Source organism: Microtus oregoni, unplaced genomic scaffold, assembly GCF_018167655.1.
Source record: "Microtus oregoni isolate MIOR12 unplaced genomic scaffold, Mior012 000099F_ref0000060, whole genome shotgun sequence".
Lineage (NCBI taxonomy): Eukaryota > Metazoa > Chordata > Mammalia > Rodentia > Cricetidae > Microtus > Microtus oregoni.
This window is the reverse complement of record NW_024544712.1, coordinates 1,204,215-1,227,697: the sequence shown is the minus strand read 5'-3', so window position 1 is coordinate 1,227,697 and position 23,483 is coordinate 1,204,215. Positions and strand designations below refer to the sequence as shown.

The 23,483-nt window shown below is 43.1% G+C and overlaps 1 protein-coding gene and 1 non-coding gene across 7 annotated transcripts in view; one reads left to right on the top strand and one right to left on the bottom strand.

The window, feature by feature from the left end:
- Positions 1-1,039: 1,039 nt before the first annotated feature.
- Positions 1,040-23,483, bottom strand: part of LOC121443060 (lysine-specific demethylase 5C-like) — a 42,152-nt gene continuing 19,708 nt past the window's right edge. For 2 of the 6 annotated variants that reach the window (XM_041644740.1, XM_041644741.1), the window contains exons 9-26: positions 22,965-23,084; positions 22,694-22,852; positions 20,453-20,634; positions 20,196-20,358; positions 11,387-11,506; positions 11,085-11,279; positions 7,650-7,831; positions 7,447-7,571; positions 7,151-7,298; positions 6,361-6,466; positions 5,413-5,771; positions 4,703-4,841; positions 4,091-4,270; positions 3,796-3,933; positions 3,034-3,615; positions 2,674-2,752; positions 2,337-2,536; positions 1,040-2,069 (exon numbers count right to left, since the gene is read on the bottom strand). In XM_041644740.1, coding sequence (XP_041500674.1) covers positions 1,704-2,069; positions 2,337-2,536; positions 2,674-2,752; positions 3,034-3,615; positions 3,796-3,933; positions 4,091-4,270; positions 4,703-4,841; positions 5,413-5,771; positions 6,361-6,466; positions 7,151-7,298; positions 7,447-7,571; positions 7,650-7,831; positions 11,085-11,279; positions 11,387-11,506; positions 20,196-20,358; positions 20,453-20,634; positions 22,694-22,852; positions 22,965-23,084 — 3,543 coding nt within the window. In that variant the 3' untranslated portion in view covers positions 1,040-1,703. The remainder of the gene's footprint in view (positions 2,070-2,336; positions 2,537-2,673; positions 2,753-3,033; positions 3,616-3,795; positions 3,934-4,090; positions 4,271-4,702; positions 4,842-5,412; positions 5,772-6,360; positions 6,467-7,150; positions 7,299-7,446; positions 7,572-7,649; positions 7,832-11,084; positions 11,280-11,386; positions 11,507-20,195; positions 20,359-20,452; positions 20,635-22,693; positions 22,853-22,964; positions 23,085-23,483) is intronic. The other 4 variants (XM_041644743.1, XM_041644744.1, XM_041644742.1 and 1 more) reach the window with 3 other exon arrangements.
- LOC121443106 lies at positions 12,059-12,161 on the top strand. Its single transcript, XR_005973632.1, has one exon. It is a non-coding gene; the product is annotated as a U6 spliceosomal RNA (small nuclear RNA).

Sequence of the window (23,483 nt, the reverse complement as noted above, 5' to 3'; positions counted from 1 at the left end):
GAACCACAAAAGAATGCTTCTTAGTCTTTGGAGTGTTAAGGCCCCCTTATAAATATGATGGGTCTTATCTGGGGGGAAATGCATACAGATACCCACAAAAAAACGTGTATAAACATACTTCAAGAGGGCAGTCCCTAATCAAGTACAGTCCCTTCATTTTTCAGGTTCAGAAGGGTGAAATCTATATTGTAGGACTATTAATAGGCCTGAAGCTACTATGCCAAGTCAAAGAAGCCAGACACAAAAGGATCATATATTGTATAATTTCATTTATATAAAATGTCCAGAAGAGACAAATGGGAGTGGGGAGGGAACACCTAGGGAATGTGGGGTTTCTTCTAATAGTCATAAAAACATTCTAAAATTTTTTTGCAGTGAAGGTTCATTCAATGACTGAAATATACTAAAAGTCACTGAATTGTATACTGAATTGGATGAACTGTATGGTACTCAAATTTCATCTCAATAGAGCAATTTAACAGTGACACAGAAATTACAAATTAACCACACATTCATTAGGGGCAGAAAGAAACTAACAGAGAAACATTAAGGATAGTCTGACTCACCAAATAACATATTTAAAACAGCCCAACTTTATAGCATGGAAACTATACTTCAATAATAAAGCCATGAAGAAAAAGTCCCCTCAGAACAGGAAAACAAGAGCACAAAGCTAGGGGAAGCTGCTGTGCAAATTCCCAAGAGGGACCAGTGCCCACCAGTCTGAAGACAGGGAAATGGCTGGGGGGAGGAAGAGATCTTTTCCAAGGTTAGAGAGAGGCTGGGAAGGTTCCGATTCAGAGCCCTGACTCCCTGGACTCGGCCCTGGCACTACCACTAGCACTGCAGCTGCTCCATTAATAGGCGAGGAAGGGTCTACTCTCCTTTTGAAGAGAAATGCACTTCAGAAACATGTTTCCAAAAAACATTCCTAAGGGTTTTATTTCTAACGAGGAAAATAATAAAATAAAATTAAAATAGGCTTTAGTTGGAACAAAGTTTCTTGTTTTGCTTTTTCTTCTCCTTTTGAACAAATTAATTACACACCAACAATCTTCTTTTATTACAGCATGAACCCAGGAGGAGGAGACGGGGAGGATGGGCAGGAAGGGTTGAGGTGGGTGTGTGGACAAGCACCAAAAGCCTTCAGACCATAGGCAGCCCTGTTCAACCCCAACAAAATTTATTTCAAATAAAAAAGTGAGGACAGCTATGTGAAGTTTCCTCCTCCTGGGTAGAACAGTAAGGGGAAGGGAAAAGATGAGGGGAGAGGGGAGTAAAAAGGAGGCAGGAGGCAAAAGAGTGTGTGGCTGGGGAGGTTAGTGTAGCATGGCCTGACCAGGGCCGGAACTGGGGAGAAGGGAGAGGTCCCCCAGTTTGCATGTGCCCTGCATTTGTCTCTGGAATGGTGCTGGCCTAGCCCCAGTCGATCCCCTGCCCACCTGTGTCTATCTGCCTCTGGTGTCTGGGAATGCTGGTTAGAGGTTACCAGGGACGCAGGACTCCAGGGGCCAGCCCCCAGGAGCTGAGGTCTGAACAATACCTTGGAGTCAGAATATAAAAGTCACGGTCTTAGGGATGGTGGTGAGGGGGGAATCTCTCCACCTACCCGCCCACCTCCAAGAAGCAGGCTTGATGGTCAGAAAGGATCCTTGAGGCCAAGGAAGGATCTTTGCTGGGGTCTGTGCTAGGCTCAGCCACTGTCACAATTGTTGCCGAGATGGCTGCTGTGGGCAGGACATCAACAGCCGGGAAGTCAGAGTAGAGAAAGGGGCTGAGGTGTCTGAACCAGCCTCTAACACTGGTTCTAAGCCATCCTGGTCCTCCTGGGTGCTGGGGCTGCCATTGGTGGGGAAGGGTACAGGAGGGACCTCACCCCCAGACTCCTCCTCCAGTTCTTCTTCCTCCTGGACTTCCTCGGCTTCTGGTTCTGAGCTCCGTACCCTCTTTGGCTCTAGCTCGTCTCTGGCTGGATCATCAGCCTCCCCACCCCGATCCACCTTCCTTCTCCGCCTCCTCTCTAGGGCTTGGCCTCGCGTCCGACTCCCATGGCGCTCTGCCTTCTCCAGCTGTGAACACAAAAGGCCAAAAGCCAGCTTTAAAGAGATGCCTGGTAGGTGGTGCATGACTGTAATCCCAGCACTTCCAATGCTAAGGAAAGGGTCAGTCTGGACTATATAACAAGTTAAGTTACCAGGCCATTCGGCGCTACATAACAAGATCCTATCATTGCCCCCACCCATCTCAAAAGACAAGCACAGGCAAGTAGTCAGGGCCCTGAGAGCTCTCTGCCTACTTGGCCTGACCTGGCCATGTCAATGACTCCTATTCCTTACCTCCAGAAGTGTGTGGACTCTCTCCAAGTCTGGAGGCTGTCCAGCCTGCAGCAGCTGCCAAATGCTTTGATTCTCATCTAGGGTCACCTCAAGTAGATCCCCCTCCATCATAAGTTCCTCTAGCGGGGCTCGGGTTGCCTCAGGCAGTTCTAACACAGGGCCAGTCAGCTGTGGTAATAGTGAGGATAGCAGTTCCAGATCTGAAAATTGTGGGCGTAGGCTGGATTAGAGGCTGTCCTTGGTCTTATCCTATACCAACTAGAACAGAGCTGAGGACATTGGGGGCCACACTGGTAATAGCCATTCAACACCCCACTCATACTACAGCTAGACCTACCTCTCTTACCTGAGCCCTCCTCTGTGGCTACCTTTTCAGGACTGGTCACACTGTCCCCATTCTCCAACAGCCCCTGCACCTATCAAATATCAAGATCAGGAAAAGGCAGGGGGTAACTGAACTGAAGAGCCAGGCCCTACTCTTCCTTCACCCACACCAAACCTCAGAGACTCTACCTCCTGGAGGAAGGGCAAGCATGGGGCACCAGCAGAGAGCAGGGTCTACGAGTATGGACAGATATAGGATGGAACAAAAAGGCTGGGCCAAAGTGTTAAAACTGGAGCACAGGGATAGAGCTGAAACCTATGTACAAGTCAGGGGACAGAAATTTGAGGCTAAGAGCTGGGCTAAGAAGCTCACCTTCGGCATATTGCCAGCGCCCTCTCCAGCGTCTGAAGAGTAAGCAAGGGATTCCTCAGGCTTGGATTCAGCCTGTAGCTGTTGGCGGAGTTCAGCCAGCCGTCCCAACAGAGCAGTCACTTCCTCAGAGGCCAAAACCTGTCTGGCACGGCCTTGCCAGCTGATGGCTCTCTCTGTGAGACACTGTAGTGCCTCACCCTCAGGGAGCCGTACAGGCAGTCTCTGTAGGGCTACCAGCAGTGCCAGGATGGTTTCCAAGCGTGGGCGCCGTGAGCGCATACAAAGAGGGCACAAGAATTTGGTGTCCCATTCCCACCAGGCCAGCAGTGGGGATGAGGTAAGACTGGGCCTCTGGGAGCCGAGGAGGCGGGGTACTGTCACACACCGCCCATGGAACCAGTCCTGACACAGGTCACACTGCAGAGCTCCCACCCCAGCTGGCACTTGCCCACACACGCAGATAGAGGCTGTAGAGGAGGGTGTGGTCAATGATGCCAGTGGACTTGGCTTGGCTGAGTTGGTGCGACGAAGCTGCAGGATCCCTTCCTTCTCCTTCTGCTCCCCCTCTTTGAAGGCCACGATCTGCCGTGCCCGGGAAAGGGGAACAACATAAACAACCTGATTCCATTGCTCTCTGGCCTCCTCAACACCCCACTCCCAAAGCAGGAAAACTGAGCTCAGGGAGCAAGTGGTCTGCCCACGGTCACAAGGTTCAGACAATCATCACCAGGCTCTTTTCCCATCTGTATCTAAGCTTCTTACCACAGAGCCTGGGTCCCTGAGGTCCTGCGCAGACAGCCCCAACAGCTCTGTGTCAGATTTGTACAACCCCAGCTCCTTCTCCATCCACCGGCTGCGTTTGGTGCTGTCTGAGCCGGCGTCTGCACATGGGCAGAGCACCTGAGGCAGGCAGACAGAGGCAAATGACCAGGCTTCCCTACCTCCCATATCTTCTCCCCTCCCCTGTGCCCCCTCAAAAACTCTTATTCTCACATAAACTACCTCGAAACAGCCAGTCTAGGCAAAATAGAATATAGGTAAATGCGTCAGGCCTCACCTCCAATAATGTGTAGCAGGAGTTCTTCTTGAGGAAGGTCTTGGAGGCCTTCTCTCTCCAGGAGTGTGCTGTCAGTACCTGCAGTTCTAGCTGTCTCAGTTCCTCCAGCCCCACAGGGAGGTCCCGACCCACAGCTACTAGGCCCTCCAAGTCATCCAAGCAGGGGTAGTGGTCACCATTCTAAGCACAGGCGAGAGAGAAAGGCAAGATGAACTTGCAATTATCTACTAATTCTCCATGTCTGACCTACGATAGGAAGATGCTCTGTCTAAGTAGAAACAACTGACGCTGTCCTCAGAAATACCCTCTACCATGCATGACACCTGTATCTACTAACTGGGTCGGTCAAAGCAGTCAGTCAGTCTTCAGAGGTACCGGGCTAGCTATGCTTTTGTGGTCTTCCTTTCCAGGTACCTATCCTTTTGTACTCACATGTTCTACCGTCCTCACCCTGACCAGAACCCTACTTCCTTCAGGCCTCTCTCATGAACAATTGCCTCCTCACAATATGTGGGGCCTCATTCCTCTCTAGACATGCAAACACAGCACAACCTTGTATGTCATCCCTTCCAGCTACATGGAAGGTCTAAGTGTGGATGGGGAGGTCCTTACTTGGATCTCATCCACATCAGCAATCCATGCCCGAGCCTTAGCAAGAGCCTCCTTGAGAGACTGGATATTGGGAAGGTGAACAGGGATGTTTTCTGCTTCATGGATTATGGCCTCAAGTGTGGCTGGTGGATGCTTCTGCCTAAAAACAACAACAAAAGAAAGGGCGGGGGAGCAGGCCAGTTTGGCACATAGCCTATGGATCAGAGTCCAGTCTGATCAGTAGCTATATACAGCTGGGCTCTTGTTATTCCCCCTTGTTACACTTCTGTGATTTTATGTTGGTAAAAACAGTTGCCAGGCTTCTGCCATAGTTCTTGCACCCATGTCTGATACTCTGTCAGCCTGTTAAAAGCTCACATACTAACCACTTGCGTATCCTGTAACTGAAGTCTATCAGACACCCCATATGTATGGTAGCTTTTTACCTATATTCACTCATCCACTTGTTTCCTGTGCTTCTGAGCATGTATACATGCTGGCCTACTGGTACTGGGCTACACACCCACATCTGTTCTCAGCTTTTCCATCAGCCTACCTCTGCCTCTACGTATACAGACTTCAAAAGAAAAAAAACGAGACAAGGAACAAAAGAGCAGAGAAACTCAATGGGGGTAGGTGTGATGCCCAAGGCCACCCACAGCCATTCTCTTCAGATTCTCTACTAAATTTTGAAGGTAAAGAATGGCAGGGAAGGGAAGGGCTGAACTTACCTGGCCTCCAGGCAGAGGTGGGCTTTCTCTTCCCAGCGTTCAGCGATGGTCAGCAGCTCCTGAAGCTCTGCCTGGGCCTTATCCACAGCAGGGCTAGGGGCTACACTGGCGCCCGCAACCAACAGTCCCCGCATGATGGCCAGGGTACCCCTTCGGGCAGAGGGAGCCAGCGTGCGTTTTACCTCATCCAGCCACCGTGCCTGTTCCACTTGCCGCTGGAGCTGCTGGGCTTCAGGTACCTCCACCCCCAGTTGCTGCCCTCTCTCCAACAGGGTCTGAAGCAGCCCTGGACTGGAGGGTTGTGAGACCAGGGCCTCACGGGCCTCAGACTGATAGGCTTCCACCTGTTCCAGAATACCCTACCAAAATAGAGGGTGAAGAACGAATCCTTCAGTTGAGGCCACTTAAGAGGTCCCACTATATATATAGCCTTGCTCCAGCATCTCCCAACACAACCTCTGAGAAAAAAAAAAAAATCTACCATGGACTGAACTCTGGTTCTCTGAAATCTAAAACAGCAGTTCCTGTTAACACTTAACTGCTCATTACGATGCCCTGGGGGGTGTATTAAAATGGACATTCATAGGCAATTTTATACATGATTGATCAAAAAATCTGTACTTTTACTTTATCTTTACATGGGGTTCTGTTCTCAAAGCACTAACAGATCCTCTACCCTAAGAAGTACTATGCTATATAAACCCTCTTGCTCACTCTGGGGTCCCCTGTCCTCTCCATCCTTTTATTTTTTTATAAACCTTAATCACTGTTTCAGGCCCAACAAACACCCTTATTACTTTTCTTTTTACTTCCTTGAGCAAGCCCTCTCTTGACTCAGCATCTTAGACTCACATCCCTGTTTCAAGTCCCAAATCTAAAAACTTGCTCATACTTCCCACTATTTCCTCACACATGCACTCTGTCTTACCTAAGCCCACCTCTCCTCACCTTGACATCCCCAATCTGGTGCATGGCACAAGGCAGGTTGTTCATCTGGCCCAGAAAAGCCCGTAGCTCTGCCAGGGTCATCTGTAGACCAGCCACCCTGTCGGGGCTATGGAGTTTCATGTGTGAGATTTCAGATCCAAACCCAGGTCCCTCCTTCCATTTGTGCCAAAACCATTCCTCACCATATCTATTCTACTTTGATCTTTGTACCTCAATGTTTCCACAACTGACCAGGTTACAGGGAGAGTTTTTAAATCTAAGCATATTCACGGGATGAAGGGATAGAAGGAGAGAGGAAGGAAAACAGCTAGAGGATGAAAGCGCTTATAAACTAACCAATGGTAACAAAAGCCAGACTTTACATCCTCAACAGACCCACATGGAGTCAGAGATAGAATCCAGGGCCTCATATACTAGGTAAGCATTAAGTTACATCACCAGCCCTTACAAATCCACCCTCTACTGCAACTTGTTCAGGTTTTCTTGTCTGTGTCCTATTCCAGTCCCTAAACCTCCCACACTCTTCCCTGCCCACAAACTCCCTTAACCTACCTCTCAAATCTTCTAGACACTGATAAAATAAATACTTCTAAGTTTTCTTATTGCTAAGGCTCTCCTTTATGAAAAGCTGCCTGTCTTCCTTGTACTCCGCAGTACTTCCCAGGCCAGCTCATATTTGGCAATTTCCTGATAATACTCCACGGACTTAAGTCTATTTGGACCCCACCCATTGTAACATACTTTTCAGTGGCAGAAGCTATCTGTGCTGCAACACCTCATACCAACATACCCAGCTTCCTGGCCACTGACCAGTCCCAGAGCCCGAGACACACAAGCCTCTGCCTCACTCAGGCAGCTCTTCAGTCGCTGTAGCAGCTCACTGTTAGGAAACCTTCGCTCTCGGGCCTCAGATTCCAGTGCTCTCAGTTCTTCAAGGCCTGGAGGAAGAATGAGAGCAGCAAGGAGTATACAGCATATGTAAAGGCAGAAGGAAAAGGTCAGGGATACAAAAGAAAAGAGGAATAGAACTTGTCTGTAGAGTCCCTCCAACCCCACCCCCACCACCCTACCCCAGCAATCACTCACTGCGCTTCCGCCCATCTTCCACCTCCAGAGCCACTCGTACTTTGTTAGCCCACGTGTCAAAGGATTCAGCTCGAACTTTCAGTTTATGCAGCATGGCAGGGAGCTCATCCAAGGTGTATCGGTACCTGGAAAAGGACCAGAAAAAGCACATTTTAGCCCAACTTTGCACCCTCCTACTTCCTTCAGGTAGGCCCTATACTTACCGAAGGTACTGTCGGCTACTGGAGCACTTGCAGAGGTCATTGATGTGAGAAAGGCAGACAAGGCCATCTGGACAGTCATAGCAAGCCAGGGCAGATAGGAAACATGTGGTCTTGCACTTTATGCACTGACGTTCATCATCTGGAAGCTGCTCAAAAGCTTCTCGCTCAGCCTCAGTGATACCCTGGGGGTATACAACCCATACATTATTCAGAACCAGAGAGGATGGCAGAAACCCCCACCTCAGCTATCATAGAGTAATTTAAATTTATGATGATGGTCATGAACACTGGGAAAGCCAAATTTCACATCACATTTGCCCTCTGTCAGGTCCACAATCTCAAAGCAGGTTCAGAATGATCAGGATTGATCAGATCAATGTGGATTTTAAGACCCCCCCCCCCAAAAAAAAAGCATAAAGATAGAAAAATCTGGGTAAGATTCAGATTAGGAGCTAGGCAACATGACAAATGCTTGTAATTCAGCCTTCAGAAGGCTGAGGCAGAAGGATTACTGTGAACTCGATGCCAGCAAGATGTAGTCTCACAAAACCAAGGGCAAGGGAGATGATGACTGAGCAAGCAAAGGCACTTGTTATATGAGTCTGGAAATCTGAATTCAATTCCCAGAACCATGTTTTTAGGTAGAAGGAGAAAATAGACTCCCAAAAAGTTGTCCTCTGACCTCCCCAGGCTCACCACTGCCTAGATTAGACTAAAAGGCCTGTAAGTGAGAGAGATAAAGAATGTGGACCTGAGCAGCAGAGAGGTGGAAATGTAAGGTTTGTCCTAGGAAACAATGCTGGGTTTAGTCACTTACATTCACTATGTTCCAGACACTACTGCTTAGTAAATGGAAACACTATGCACCAATAGAACTTACAGAAACACAATTACATGGTTTTTTAATATATAAAAATAAAGCAATCCATGCGTAAAATGAAGAAAAGTCAAATATGCAAATATACTGAAGTCACTAAAAGACAAAATTACGAGCAATTTTAGGAATTTTAAGAAGAAATGCTGGCTCCAATAAGTTTTGTCTTACATACCAACTTTAAAATCAAACTGCTGCTAATGTGGCTGTGATCCCCCAATCTTCATAAAAAGTTATTTAAATCTTTCTCAATCTGTTTGTTTCTCTTGTCTGCAATAACTATCATTCTTGTTCAATTGTTCTAAATATTTCAATTAAGGACTTAATATATTAACACTATGAATTATGAAGTACTCAACAAACATTATTATTAGTTCTAGTTTTTAGGTAAGAATATGCATCTCATAAGGATATCTCATTTACTAAAGGATAACAGAGAAAGCCAGCAGCTTGTCAAAGTAAGGATTTGACTGCAGATAATTTTGAATTCAAAGCTAGAGAATGTTGGAAGGGTGAAGCCCCTAGATTTCTTCAGATCACAGACATATAGACATACTAAGTCATCTCCATAAAAATATTCAAAAACACATATCATATCTAAAAGATCTCAAGATTGGGGGGGTGGTGGTCCAGAACCCATCTCTGAGTTAAGTGCCAAATGTACAAAATTCTGTCCAAATGGGAAGGTAGCCTCTTTTCTTTCAATCTTGATTTTGTTTCTTTTCATATTGTGGTATAGCATGGGACCATCATTGAATAATAGAGTAAGTCCATGAAAAAGCCAAACGATTTATTTACTAACAACAAATGAGAAGGCCCAGGCTTCTAATATTACTATAGCTGAAACTTGGCCTATATCTAACACTCACACAAAGTTATGAGTATATATCTATATGTGTATATCTTAAGACAAGCCTCGCTACTTAGCCTGGACTGGCCTGAAACTTAGGGTAATCCTCTTCTCCCTGCTTACTGAATGCTTAGATTATAGGCATGCACTACCATAGCCAGCCTGTATATGAACTTTACACTAAAAAATGCATTATCCCCAAAAACAGGCCTCTCAGGATCCCTTAGGACCATCATTCTTTTGTGATCTTTTCTTTCTTTTGTAATGCTGGTGATCAAACCCAGTGTGTTCCACATGCTAGGAAGCACTCTGCCACTAAGCTATAATACTAAACTTCCTACATCATCTCAAGAGGATCTTCATTACATCCACACACAACTGACACATGTTTATGGAGAATCTATTGAAGTAGGATCACTTTCTATTCGACATTATTTTAGTCAAGTTAACGGAACATTAGAAATTGAGAAAATAGCTAAGGGTGCTGGAGAGATGGCTCAGCAGTTAAGAGCACTTGTTGCTGTTGCAGAGAACCTGGGTCCAGTCCCCAGTACCCATAAGGCGGCTCACAACTATAATTTCAGTTCCTGGGGATCTAACACCCCTCTTTTGGCCTCCATGAATACTGCATGCACACAATACACTCACAAATGTGTAGGCAAAATACACATACAAATAAAATGCCCATACAAATAAAAATAAATAGAACTCGTTCCCCCTTTGAGACAGGAGCTTACTATGTAGCCTTGGACTATATAGACCAGGCTGCTCTCAAATTCATAGAGATCTGCCTGCCTCTGGCACTGGAATAAAAGGTGTGCACGCACCATTACATTCCACCATAAATTACAATAACAACAACAACAAATTTTAAAAAGGAAATTCAAGAAAATAGCTAGGTATGGCGGGGCAGACCTATTAATTTCAGGACTCAGGAGATTGTGAAGAAGGATCCAAAAATACCGTCTCAGTAAGTAAATAAAATAGAATTTCCTAAAAAACATTCCATACTTCATTTTCTTCATGCATTATTACTACTAAATTAGCAGCTACTACACTGAAATAGTAATAATAGATTCTTTTACAAATATCAATTCACTCAAGCTTTACAACTACCATTACAAATACCAGGTTGAGCTGGAAGTGGTGATCCAAACCTTTTCACTTGGGAGGTAGAGACAGGGATCTCTGGGTTAGATGCCAACCTGGTCTAGAGAGTTCCAGGACAGCCAGGGCTGTTATGCAGAGAAAGTCTGTTGTCTTAAAAACAAACACACTGAAGCTTAGGAATTTATTACCATTTTACAGAGTGCGAAAGTGAGAATATTACTTAATTTTAAGTAATTTGATCAAAATGATCAGCAACAGGGGTTTCATATGCCTGCCTATTTTAGTGGGTCATTTGTATAAGGGTAATAGCAACTATAACTATAGCCTGCAATTACTGAACAAATATCCATAACTCACAAACAAACTAAAAAGACAAAAAGAATTTCCACTTTTTCAGATGAGGAAGTTTACCCTCAGGGAAGCAAACTAACCTGTATATGGTTGTCAGGCACTGAAACACTAAAAATAGAATGTGGCTTTCAAGTCAGGTGTACCAAGCTCTTTTTTCATTACACTCTAAGAATAAAGGTTACATCTATACTGGAAGTTAACCTTGTCTTTCCCAACCTTTACCAGGCTGATGAAAAGCACCACCACTCACCTTTTCCAGTAGTGCCTTTCGTAGACGACGCTCCTCCTGCACCATAATGAACATCTCTTTATGTACAGCTGCTGCTAGGTTCAGATCCAGCTTCTCGGGGCAGGCAGCCATCTTGCAAATAAGCTCCTCATGAGAAAAAACACAGTATCTTCGCAGCCGGCGGTAGTGCTCAATGCACTGGCGTCCAGCAGGCAGCTGTGAACAGGTTCAAAGCTGAACTTGGCCAAGTCTGAAGGAAGCTGTACTTTGGCTTCCCTATAACTTTCTACTTCTCCCTACCAGCCGCCACACTCCAGACTCACCCAGTCAGCAGTGCAAAAGTTGACTGCCTCAGCGAAGTTGTAGCCTTGGTTGAAACCACTGTGGTAAGCACGAGGAAAAGTGATGACGAATTCTCCTGCACACTGATTTGTTCGAACAACCTAAGGGTTGAAAAAAAAAAAAGGCTAAAACCATTGAGATAAATCAAGGCTTTCCAGTTGTCAGCAACCTAACCTAAGAGTGGGATCCTAAAGGAGACAAAGGAAAGCTTCAAGGAACAGAGTATGACAACAAAATCCCAGGCATCCATTGAGTCACAAGAGGTAGGAAATATATGCATCAAATCACTTCACTTCAACTTTCCTGTTAATATTTTAATACAATTATAAGAAACACTTTCCACTAAGATGACCATGATTTCACATTAATATTCATTTGTTTTATTACATGGTTTTGGGAGTCAAATGCTTCTATGATATTGATTACAAAACCAGCAGGTGCTGTTATTCTCTTTCCCAGGGCCAACCATATTCATCTCTTCTGACTTTCAAATATTAACCTTAAGCACTCTAAATAATATGGATCTGAGCTGGGCAGTGATGGCACACACATTTAATCCCAGCACCAGTACAGTCGGGCTACAAAGAGAAAAGTCTCAAAAAATAATAATAATAATAATAATAATAATAATAATAATATGGACCTGGATTATTGTGCTTGCTCTGGCAGCACACACACTAAAAAATTGGAACGAACAGAGATTAATAGCCCCTGTGCAAGGATGACATACAAATTTGTGAAGCGTTTCATAGGTTTTAAAAGACCATTTAGACATTAAAAAAAAAATAGCATTGTCAGCCAGGCATGGTGGTATATACATTTAATTCCTGCCTCAAAAAAAAAAAGAGTGCCCAAATTAGTGGCTCATAACCAAATATAACTCCAGCTCCAGAGGATAGATAGCACTTTCTGAATTTGCTTAGTTTTGTATACATATAATAACTTGAGCCCTAACTTTCTGGTAGAAGCCCAAACATCTTTTCTACGCATTTTTTGCCTTTCTGTAAGTCTCTCAGCTTTGTTTTTTTGGGGGGTTTTGCTTTTGGATACGAGGATATTACTACATACATAGCACAGGTTAGCCTTGAACTAAAACTCCTGCTTCAGCCACTCCAGTGCTGGGATCATGCAGATTTCTAATCTTTTTCATCTGAACCATTTATCTTCCCTAGATCTCATTTCCTAGAACCTATGCTCTTCTCTTTGCTGACTTATTCCTTTGCTGTGTTTGAACATGGTCAGAAACAGCTTATTTGGAAGAGAGGTGTTTAGTCTCTTACACTTGATTGCATATAGAATTCCAAAATGAAAATCATTTAGAAGGGTTTGTTGTTTAAGACAGTCTTACTACCCTAGCCTGGCTGGCCAAGTATTTATTCGTTATGCAGTCCAGGGTAGCCTTGAACTTGAGGCAATTCTACTTGATTCTCACAACTACTGAGATTACAAGTATGTATTACCATGTCCAGCTCATTTGGGACTCTTTCTGAAGTCTTTTAGATTTCAGTACTGTTAAAAGAATACTGAATTAAAATTCTTTTTCAAGATGCTTATACAATGCTCAGTGTCTGACAAAAATATATCTTGGTGTGGATCTGTCTTATTTGTATATTAGGTAGGCTACTTTGATTCAAGAAACAATCCTTCAAGAAAATTTTCTTTAGGGCTAGAGAGATTGATCAGTGGTTACGAGCACTGATTACTTTTCAAGAGGAACCACATTCAATAACCAACACTCACATGGTGACTAATAAATTTCTGCAACCCCACACCCTCTTTTGGCCTTCACAGGTACCCGTAATGCATATAGTGCACAGATGATATACATGCAGGCAATTCATATAAAATAAGAATAATCTCATTTTTCAAAATTTCAACAATTTGGGGGCTGGAGAGATGGCTCAGGTCTTCCAGAGGTCCTGAGTTCAATTCCTAGCAACCACATGGTAGCTCAAAACCATCTGTAATGAGATCTGGTGCCTTCTTCTAGCCTGCAGGCACAAATACAGACAGAACACTGAATACATAATAAATAAATAACCCTTAAAAAAACTCAACAATTTTATTAATGATTCTACCATTCTGTCTATTCTTTGTAACTTCTATTATTTGAATGTTAAACTTACTATATATTCTATAACTTTTTTTCTACCTTTTCTCATTTTTATCTTTCATTCTATTATTTATTATTCTTTTTTAAAAAATATTTATTTATTTATTATGTATACAATATTCTGTCTGTATGCCTGAAGGCCAGAAGAGGGCGCCAGACCTCATTACAGATGGTTGTGAGCCACCATGTGGTTGCCGGGAATTGAACTCAGGACCTTTGGAAGAGCAGGCAATGCTCTTAACCACTGAGCCATCTCTCCAGCCCTATTTATTATTCTTAAAGCAGTAAATCTTAAAACATTTCTTGCTTTTACTATTGCTATAGCTTCCATCAGCAATCACCAGAAATGTTCTATTTAAAAAAAAAAAATCTAACTCTGAACATGGTATGCCTCACCCAAGCCCCTCTGAAATAAACTCCATGACTACATGGGTAAAGAAGCCATGAGTCTGGCAGGCAAATTCTTACTCTTTTATGAAGGACTATGCATTGGGCATTGAATATTGAATGTTCATCTTTAAAACTTTTGTGAAACTTGTTTTTTTTTTTTTTTCGAGACAGGGTTTCTCTGTGGTTTTGGAGCCTGTCCTGGAAACAAATTAAACATATTAAATACTTTATAAACCTGGTCCAGATACCCTAGTCCTAAATGACTCAGTCTGTTGTTCTATAATGTCTTATAACTTATTTTAATTGTTTGCTGTTCTCTGTCTTCCACTAATGGGTACACTCCCAGGGCAGGAATCACTTTATTGATCTTTAGGGTGGTAACCAGTGGCCTTGCACACAGAAAGAACAATCAAGCAATATCTGTTGAACAATCTATTCTCAGACTTTCTTTTTTTTTTTTTTAAAGATTTATTTATTATGTATACAGCGTTTTCCCTACATATATGCTGCAGACCAGAAGAGGGCACCAGATCTCATTACAGATGGTTGTGAGCCACCATGTGGTTGCTGGGAATTGAACTCAGGACCTCTGGAAGAGCAGTCAGTGCTCTTAACCTCTGAGCCATCTCTCCAGCCCCCTATTCTCAGACTTTCTAATTTCATGGATGCAAAAGCCAAGTTCCAGAGAAGCCCCAGATAGCAGACCCAGGAAAATAATGCTCCTGATTTCCTCTGAAGCTCACTTTGCTAATGTTACTTTACTGTTTCCTAGATGGTGGTTTAAACAAGGCACCTCTATCCGGATGTGGAGTTAACATGCCTACAATCCCAGCATCTGGAAGGCTGAGGTAGGAGATCATAAGTTTGAAGCCACCTGACAAATTTAAGGATAGCCTGGACTATCTCAACTTACACTATGCTATCTCAACAACAAAACAAACAAGAAGTAGTTATTCTATTCTACAGCTATTAAAAAGGAGTAACGGTTCTTTTCTTCCATCATGTGGGCTCTGGGAATCAAACTCAGTTCTCTAGGCCGGGTGGTAAGACCCATTGAGACATCTCACAGGCCTGAAAATGAGAAATATGAATAAATAACAACAACAAAAAATTTAAACTCAGAATGAAGTGAATATTATTGAGCCATAAAGAGAATGAACTTCAGATACATGCTGCAACATGGATGAACCTTGAAAACACATTGAGAGAAGCCTCCCATGAAAGACCAAGCAGTATTCTGCTTGTATGAACTAACAAGAAAGGCAAATATAGAACAAGAAAATAAAATGAATGGATGCCTAGTCCCTACAGGCTAGAATGGAGAGTGACTGTAAATAAGTATAATGGGTTTTTCTGGGGTGGCAAAATGTTTTTTGGTTTTTTTGTTTTTTTGGTTTTTCGAGACAGGGTTTCTCTGTGGCTTTGGAGCCTGTCCTGGAACTAGCTCTGTAGACCAGGCTCGTCTCGAACTCACAGAGATCTGCCTGCCTCTGCCTCCCAAGTGCTGGGATTAAAGGCGTGCGTCACCATTGCCCGGCGTGGCAAAATGTTTTAAAATTGGATTGCAGTGACGACAGCAAATCTCTGTAGGGACATCAAGATTATATAATTAAAATGGATGAATTTTACAGAATGTAAAAACCATATTGCAATAAAGCTGGTTTGAAGAAAGACAATGGCAGTCATAAAACCATACTTGAGGGGCTGGAGAGATAGCTCAGTGGTTAAGAGTACTGACTGCTCTTCCAGAGGATCCGGGTTCAATTCCCAGCACCCACATGGCAGCTCACAACTGTCTGAAGATACAGTTGCAGTGGATCTGACACCTTCACACGAATGCACATAAAATAAAGTTAAATAAACCATTAAAAATATTAAAAAAAATACTGAACAGCACTGTCCAAGAGAAATATACCAGGCTCAAAGGTGCTTAGAAAAAAATAGTTCTTCCTTTTCTAGTACTAAGTTCTGACTGGATCCAGGGCCTTGCTAGACAAATATTCTACCAAGCTGTAGGCCTTGAACTTAGGATCCTTCTGACTCAGCTTGTCAAGCAGCTCAGATTATAGGGACATAATTTCAAGTGAAGCCTGGTCACTTGTAAATTTTTTAGTAGCCACATCAGAAAAGAAAGAAAAAAAAACCCAAGCAAAATAACTTTATTTTGTTATGTGACAAACCCAGAATGTTGAAGCGTGTAGGTGTTATATAAAAGTGTTCGTGAAATATTTTACATTCTTTGTTTAAACCTAAGTCTCAATTTCAACATTCATTTTATAGTTGGTAGATTTCATCTGGGACTAGACATATTTGAAATGCTCAGTGGCCACAGGTGACTAATGGCTATCAAATTGGACAGTACAGTTCTAGATCATACATATAAGAGATTATAAAATTCACACAGTTTACTGCTTCATCAAACTTTACATAAAAAAAGTAACATGGACATATAGCAAATGTTTAGGATGTAGGGATTAGGAAATGACCTATTTCCCATTTTTTTGGAAAGGAGGTATGCTTCCTTAAAAGAAATGGCATTTCACAAAGGGAGCACAGTGGGGGGGGGTATATGTGATACACATGACATGACATGACACAAGGACCTAAACATAGCTTACTTACTAAACTGTAGCCTGCCAAGTAGGAACATGAAGCTCACAGGTAATTTGGACTGGAACGTATATTGACAATCCAAAGAGCCTAGAGATACTGAGAACTATTCAGTCTAGAAGGGCAGGATGGTCAGAGACAGCAGTGAAGCAAGAGCTGGTCAGAGAAGCTGGTAAACCATGAACAAGAAAAATACTGTGGAAGTTGAAATAATGTGTATGAGCTGGGCAGTGGTGGCACATACCTTTAATCCCAGCACTCAGGAGGCAGAGGCAGGAGGATCTCTGTGAGTTCGAGGCCAGTGTGGGCTACAAGAGCTAGTTCCACGACAGGCACTAAAACTACAGAGAAACCTTGTCTCAAAAAACCAAAGGAAAAAAAAGAAAAAATAATAATGTGCATGTTTGAATGTCTGTGATAATTTTTTAAAAAGAGGTTAAAAGGGGTCAGCTCTGACTCCTGTCCCACTCTATATCTTAGTTGCCCTAATCCTTAAGCGAATCCTCTTTTACTCTATAGTTTTCCTTTATATTTTAGACAAAGAATATGCTATGGATGAGGAAGGAAAAAGTCTGAGGAAAGGTTAGACGCAATAACTACTTGTGAATCAGCAGAAATGAAGGGCCCACAATCATTTTGTTTGGTGGTGTGGTATTTCATGTATACCATAAACCCAAACACTAAACTATATCTCCAGTCCTTCTTTACCACTTAAGAGTCCCGGAATCTTTAAGTAGGGTCAGGTAAAGAAGAAAAAGGAAAGTCCCAAGTAGAAGAATAATATCTGTACTATTGTTGTAGAATGTCCTTTTTCATGTCTAGTTCCCTAGATATTCTGATTCTTGGTTAAATGTCATTAAAAGTTAAAAAATATCATTCAAACATATATGAAAATAAGGTAAAAAAATTCACGTGGGAAAGCTCTTCTCTACAAATGTCCTAAGATACCTCAAGAAGATGGTTGGGCGGTGGTGGTGCACACCTTTAATGGGGAGGCAGAGGCAGGCAGATCTCTGAGTTCGAGGCCAGCCTGGTCTACAAGGGCTAGTTCCAGGACAGGCACTAAAACTACAGAGAAACCTTGTCTTGAAAAACCAAAAAGACATACTTGAGGTTTTCCAATTATCTACCATATCCTACTATAGCTACCACAATACCTATCACATTAATTTGAGATTTACCAACTATCTACCACAGAGCAGGTGGAAAAGAATAGGACGAATAGTAGAACGGAGTCCAAGCAAAGTGGCACATCTCTATAATCCCTGCACCTGGGAGGTAGGAGTATTAGGCAGTGAAGGTTATCTTGGGCTACACGAGTTTGTCTGAAATAAAAATTAGGGGGCTGGAGAGATGGCTCAGTGGTTGAGAGTACTGACTGCTCTTCCAGAGGATCCGGGTTCAGTTCCCAGCACCCACATGGCAGCTCACAACTGTCTGAAGATCCAGTTGCAGGGGATCTGACACCTTCACACCAATGCACATAAAATAAAGTTAAATAAACCATAGAAAATATTTTTTAAAAAAATTTACACCAGCACTTGGGAGCAAAAAGCAGGCATATCTCTGAGTTTGAGGCCAGCCTGGTCTACAGTTCAAATTCCAACACAGCCAGAGCTACACAGAAAAACTATTCCGTCTTGGAGGGGGGTGGCGGGGGGGGGGGAGTAATAACAGAATTAGAGCTAAAGTAAAGATAGAGGATACACTAATTCTTTAAGATCTACACCAGTGGGCTGGAGAGATGGATCAATGGTTAAGGGCACTGGCTGCTCTTCTAGAGGTCCTGCTGAGTTCAATTCCCAGCAACCATATGGGAATTGTAGTGAGATCTGGTACCCTCTTCTGGCCTGCAGGCATACATGCAGACAGAACACTATATACATAATTGTAGGCCCATATTTCATATGAGATATTTACAGCTAGGTTCTCTGGCCATGCTTAGCTTCCAAGGGCAGCTGCTATCCTGCCAGACACCCTTAGCCACCTAACAAAAGGCTCAGGTTGGACTGCTCCTTCTCTTTGTTATTATGTAGATCGCCTGGGAAGAGGTGTGAATTCCAAGCTGGTGACTAAGTTACAGGTGTGCTGGTACTGGCACTCCTACATCCCGGAAAAAGAATATTAATGAGTTTCCACCTTGGTTTACCTGGGGGGAATAAAACGTTTAAGGAATAAACACAGGTAGATATTCAGGAATGAATGAAGCCTGAGATGCCCTTCTGATATTGCTGTATGAACAGTGTCTCATTATTTCCTGCACCTCCATATCGGTCCAGTTAGGGGGAAAAGTAGTTTTTATGTTGGGGCTTTGGACCCCGACACATAATAAATAAATTAAAAAAAAATCTACATCAAAGGTCAGGCAGTGGTGACACACAACTTGTACAACAGTACTTGAGAGGCAGAGGCCTGTGGAGCTTAGTGAGTTCAAGTCAGTCTGGTCAACAAAGCATGTTCCAGAACAGCCAGGACTGTCAGACAGAGAAATCCTGTCTCAAAAACCAAAACAAAAATCTACACCAAAAACAATGACCGAGGCTACTAAATGCTAAAAATTCCTGATATAAAATAGTTCTTAGCCAGTTTATTTACCCAGCAGAAAGTTTTACAGGATGAAAGAATTATCCAGAGAAAGAGGACAGACCCAGGACCCTAGGTTCAACTTATACCCTTTCAATACGTAAAACACATAACTATTACCCCAGGTTATCAGTATAAAAATGTAACAGACAAGCTGAGTGTGATGGCACATGTCTTTAATCCCGATACTCAGGAGGTAGAGGCAGGCAGATCTCTCTGAGTTCAAGGACCGCCTAGTCTACACAGCAGCTCTAGCTAGCCAAGGCTACATAATAAGTTCCTATCTCAAAAAAAAAAAAAAAAATGGACAAGCATGGCAGCACACACCTTTAATTCCAGCACTCAAGAGGCAGAGGTAGGTAGATCTGTGAGTTCAAGGGCAACCAGACCTACATAAATGTTTTGGAACAACCAGGGCTATATAGAGAGACCATCTCCAAATTCCCCAAAACAATTAATTAATTAAAAATAATTTATGCACATACATTCAGTAACTGTCCTGATATTTAATACCTTCTTTCAAAAAACATGACCTCCAATCTGTTGGTAGTATTTGACAACGCAGAATAAGAATCCCATTTTCCAGTATTTTTTTTCTCTCTCTTTTTTCCTTCCTTCCTTTATTTCTTGTTTCGGAAACATGGCTCAGCGGATAAGGGTACTTGCTGCTGTTGCAGAAGATCTGAGTTTGGTTCCTAACACTCACATAGTGGCTCATAACTACCTACAGCTCCTGTTATAGGGGATTTAACACCTTTTCTCTGGCCTCCACAGAGATACGCAGGCACACACATAAAAACAAATAAAATTAAAGACAAAAGCAACACTTTCTAGTTCTGTCCTTCCTTCATTTCCCTTTGCCACTAACTGGAACCTAGATATGATGAGGCATCCCTAAGGTACTTCCCCCAAACACATGGCCCAGAGAACTTTATCACATTGTATATTTAACCAACCATGATGACCATGGACCTCAGAGCAATCAAACCTACAGCCCCATCAAGGTAGAACAGGAATAAGAAAAGGCAGTGATACTACCACAAAAGTCATCAGTGTATCATTCCTATCCCTTGCTTACATTCCTGGGTACTCACCGGCACACCATGGGACATGAGGGTGTTAGGATTCATGAGGGTGACAAGCTGGTGAAGGAGATCAGGCTGGCTATCAAAAAGCTCAGGTGTCAGCTTCTTCATCACTTCTTCCAAGTGTTCTGCTGCAAGCGATGGGACCCCATACCAGGTTTTTGGCTCACCCCTGCTCAAGTTAAAGGCAATACAGAATGGTCATATACATGGTTATGTAGAGAGCCCATCCTGACTGCCTCCCCGCTCACCATGGCCCCACTTACCAGTGGAGGTAGTTAATGGAGTAACTCCAGTGATCCTCAATATGCCAGCAAAAGGCTGAGAAGACCATGCCTACATAGAGCCAGGGTACCTTCATGCCAGATATATCCGCATTGATGTGGCACAATACAGACTGCTCCAATACAGGCATCACGTTCAGGTTCCAACCACTCTTAGCATACTCCTGTCAGATCAAGTATTTGTACAGAAGGATGAGGATTATGCTACGGAACTGAGTTTTCCCCTCCAGTACTGAGGATTAAACCTTGGGCTTCACAAAGTCGGGGCAAATGTTCGGCCACTATATCCTGAGTCTTTTCTACTTCTGATTTTGAGATAGGGTTTTACTAAGCTGCACCAGTAGGCCTTGAGTTTGTAATCCTCTTGGCCCAATCTCTTGAGTAGCTGGGATTATAGGCCTAAATTACCAAACCCAGCATTTTTTTTGTTTTATTTACTTTGTGTGTGTGCATGTAGTGTATTGTGAGTGTATGTTTTTGTAGGTGCACATGTATGATCATACACGTGGAGGTCAGAGGTATCTTCGTCTATCACTCTTCATTTTAATTTTTAGACAGGGTTTCTCACTGATTCCAGAGGCTACCACTTGGCTAAACTGAGTATGCTGATCTCCCTGTCTCTAGTCACTGTTACTCAGCACTAGAGTTTCAGAGGCAAGCTGGCACATCTATAATTACTACCACAAAAGTCATCAGTATATCATTCCTATCCCTTGCTTACATTCCTGGGTACTCACTGGCACACCATGCATGGGACATGAGGGTGTTAGGATTCATGAGGGTGACAAAGCATCTCATACATACACACTTCAGATACTACCTAGGCTGTGTTCTTTATATATAGCACTTCATCTAATTTTATGCGGTTGTTGGAGATCCAAACTCAGGTCCTCACACTTGCACAGCAGTAACTTTACCAACTAAGCCACCTCCTCAGCTCCATTTGTTTAGTTTAAGACAGGATCTCACTCTGTAGCTCAGTCCAACACCAAAGTCACAGTAACAATGCCTGAGTCTTTTAAGTGCTGAGAGCGAGTGATCACATTCAACAAGAACTTAAATTTTAAGTTACTTGCTTTTATATTCTGCCTCCCAAGTGCTGGAATTAAAGGTGTGGCCACCATAACCCAGCAAGATTAGTTTTTACTTTTAAGTAAGTGTATGCATATGTATCACCTAAGTACCCCTGGAGGCCAGAAAAGAATGTTGGATCCCTGGAGTTTGAGTTACAGGCAGGTGTGAGCTGCCCAATGTGGGCACTAGGATGGAATTTGGGTTTTCTGAAAAATCAGCAAGTGCTCTTAACTAGTGAGTAACCTCTCCAGCCCCAATATTTTAATATTCATATTTTTAGTATTTTTATGCACCAATTTTTCAAGTTTAAATTAAAACATAGGGGGCTGGAGAGATGGCTCAGTGGTTAAGAGCATTGCCTGCTCTTCCAAAGGTCCTGAGTTCAATTCCCAGCAACCACATGGTGGCTCACAACCATCTGTAATGAGATCTGGTGCCCTCTTCTGTCATATACATAATAAAATCTTTAAAAGAAAATTAAAACCTAACAAGCCAAAAACAAAAACAAACAAACAAACAAAATCAAAAAAACAAACCCAACAAAGGAAAATACAAAACAACAAAAACAAAAGCAAAGCCCTGAACCCAAACACATTCTTCCCTCAGTCAAACCTGGACTCTCAATTCTACCTATGCATATAAATCCTATTTACTGAACAGATATGGAAGCGCCCAGTACTTCTTAGGTCATTTTCCTACTTCTCACATAATCCTTACAACAAATTTGCACAGTAGGTATAACCCCATATTACAAATTAGGAAATGGGGTTTGCAGGGGGGAAAAAAGCATCTCATACATACACATTTCAGATGCTATCTAGGCTGTGTTCTTTTTTTTTTTTTCTGGTTTTTTCGAGACAGGGTTTCTCTGTGGCTTTGGAGCCTGTCCTGGAACTAACTCTGTAGACCAGGCTGGTATCGAACTCACAGAGATCCGCCTGCCTCTGCCTCCTAAGTGCTGGGATTAAAGGCATACGCCACCATTGCCCAGCTAGGCTGTGTTCTTTATATATAGCACTTCATCTAATCTCAAAGCAACTACTTAAGGCAGGTATAATTATCCCTGAAAGACACGGGTCTTTCAGAAACTAAATGACTTGGCCAAGCTCACACAACTGACATATACAACCATAATAATAACCCACTCACCTCTTCTTCTGGAGTTAGATGCCGCTTACTGTCACTGACAGGGAAACCGCTGCCAAATTCTTTGGAATGGATGTCAGCCCCATACTCAACAGTCACATCTTCCTCAATGCTATTCACCAGCCGCCAGAACTCTTTCTCTACAAGTTCTGTGGGTACCATCTGGGTAAACAAAGATAGTAGATAATCAGAGCCCATTTTATCCTGTCACATTAACTTAGGGGAGGTACAGTACCAATGCCCATGAAAATAGTCCCAGCCCTCCATCACCTACATGTACAGGCATGTTGAAGTAGTCAGCTTTAAAGGAGTCAGCCATCTCCCCAAAGCTCTGCAGAGTATATTCCCGGGTAGCCTGCTCAAAGCCAAAGGCTTCAGGGGGCCGCTTACACTCCTAAAACCCAAGGGAGACAGAAAAAGTTATAAAAATAGAGGCAAAGAGAAAATCATCTAAAGTGGACTGAAAATATGGGATAGGAGCAGGGAGGGAGACCAGCCCTAGGTATGCCTTCAAGTCTCCTGAGACAAACCTTACTTTACAGTGCTACTTTTTCCTTCTTACCACCTCAACTTATCAAATCTACTCATGTCACACAGCATTTCTGTCACACTTCTGCTCCCTGTTCGGGTTTGGGTATGAAGGGTCCTCCCCAGAAAGTTCATGCATTAAATAATTGCTCCCAAGATAGTGGTGTTATTTTGGAAAGCTCTACAGACTTTAAGAGAAGTAGGTCAGGAGTTGGGTTCTCGGAGGCAGTATCTTTGCCCAGCCCAACACAGTCTTTCTCTCTGC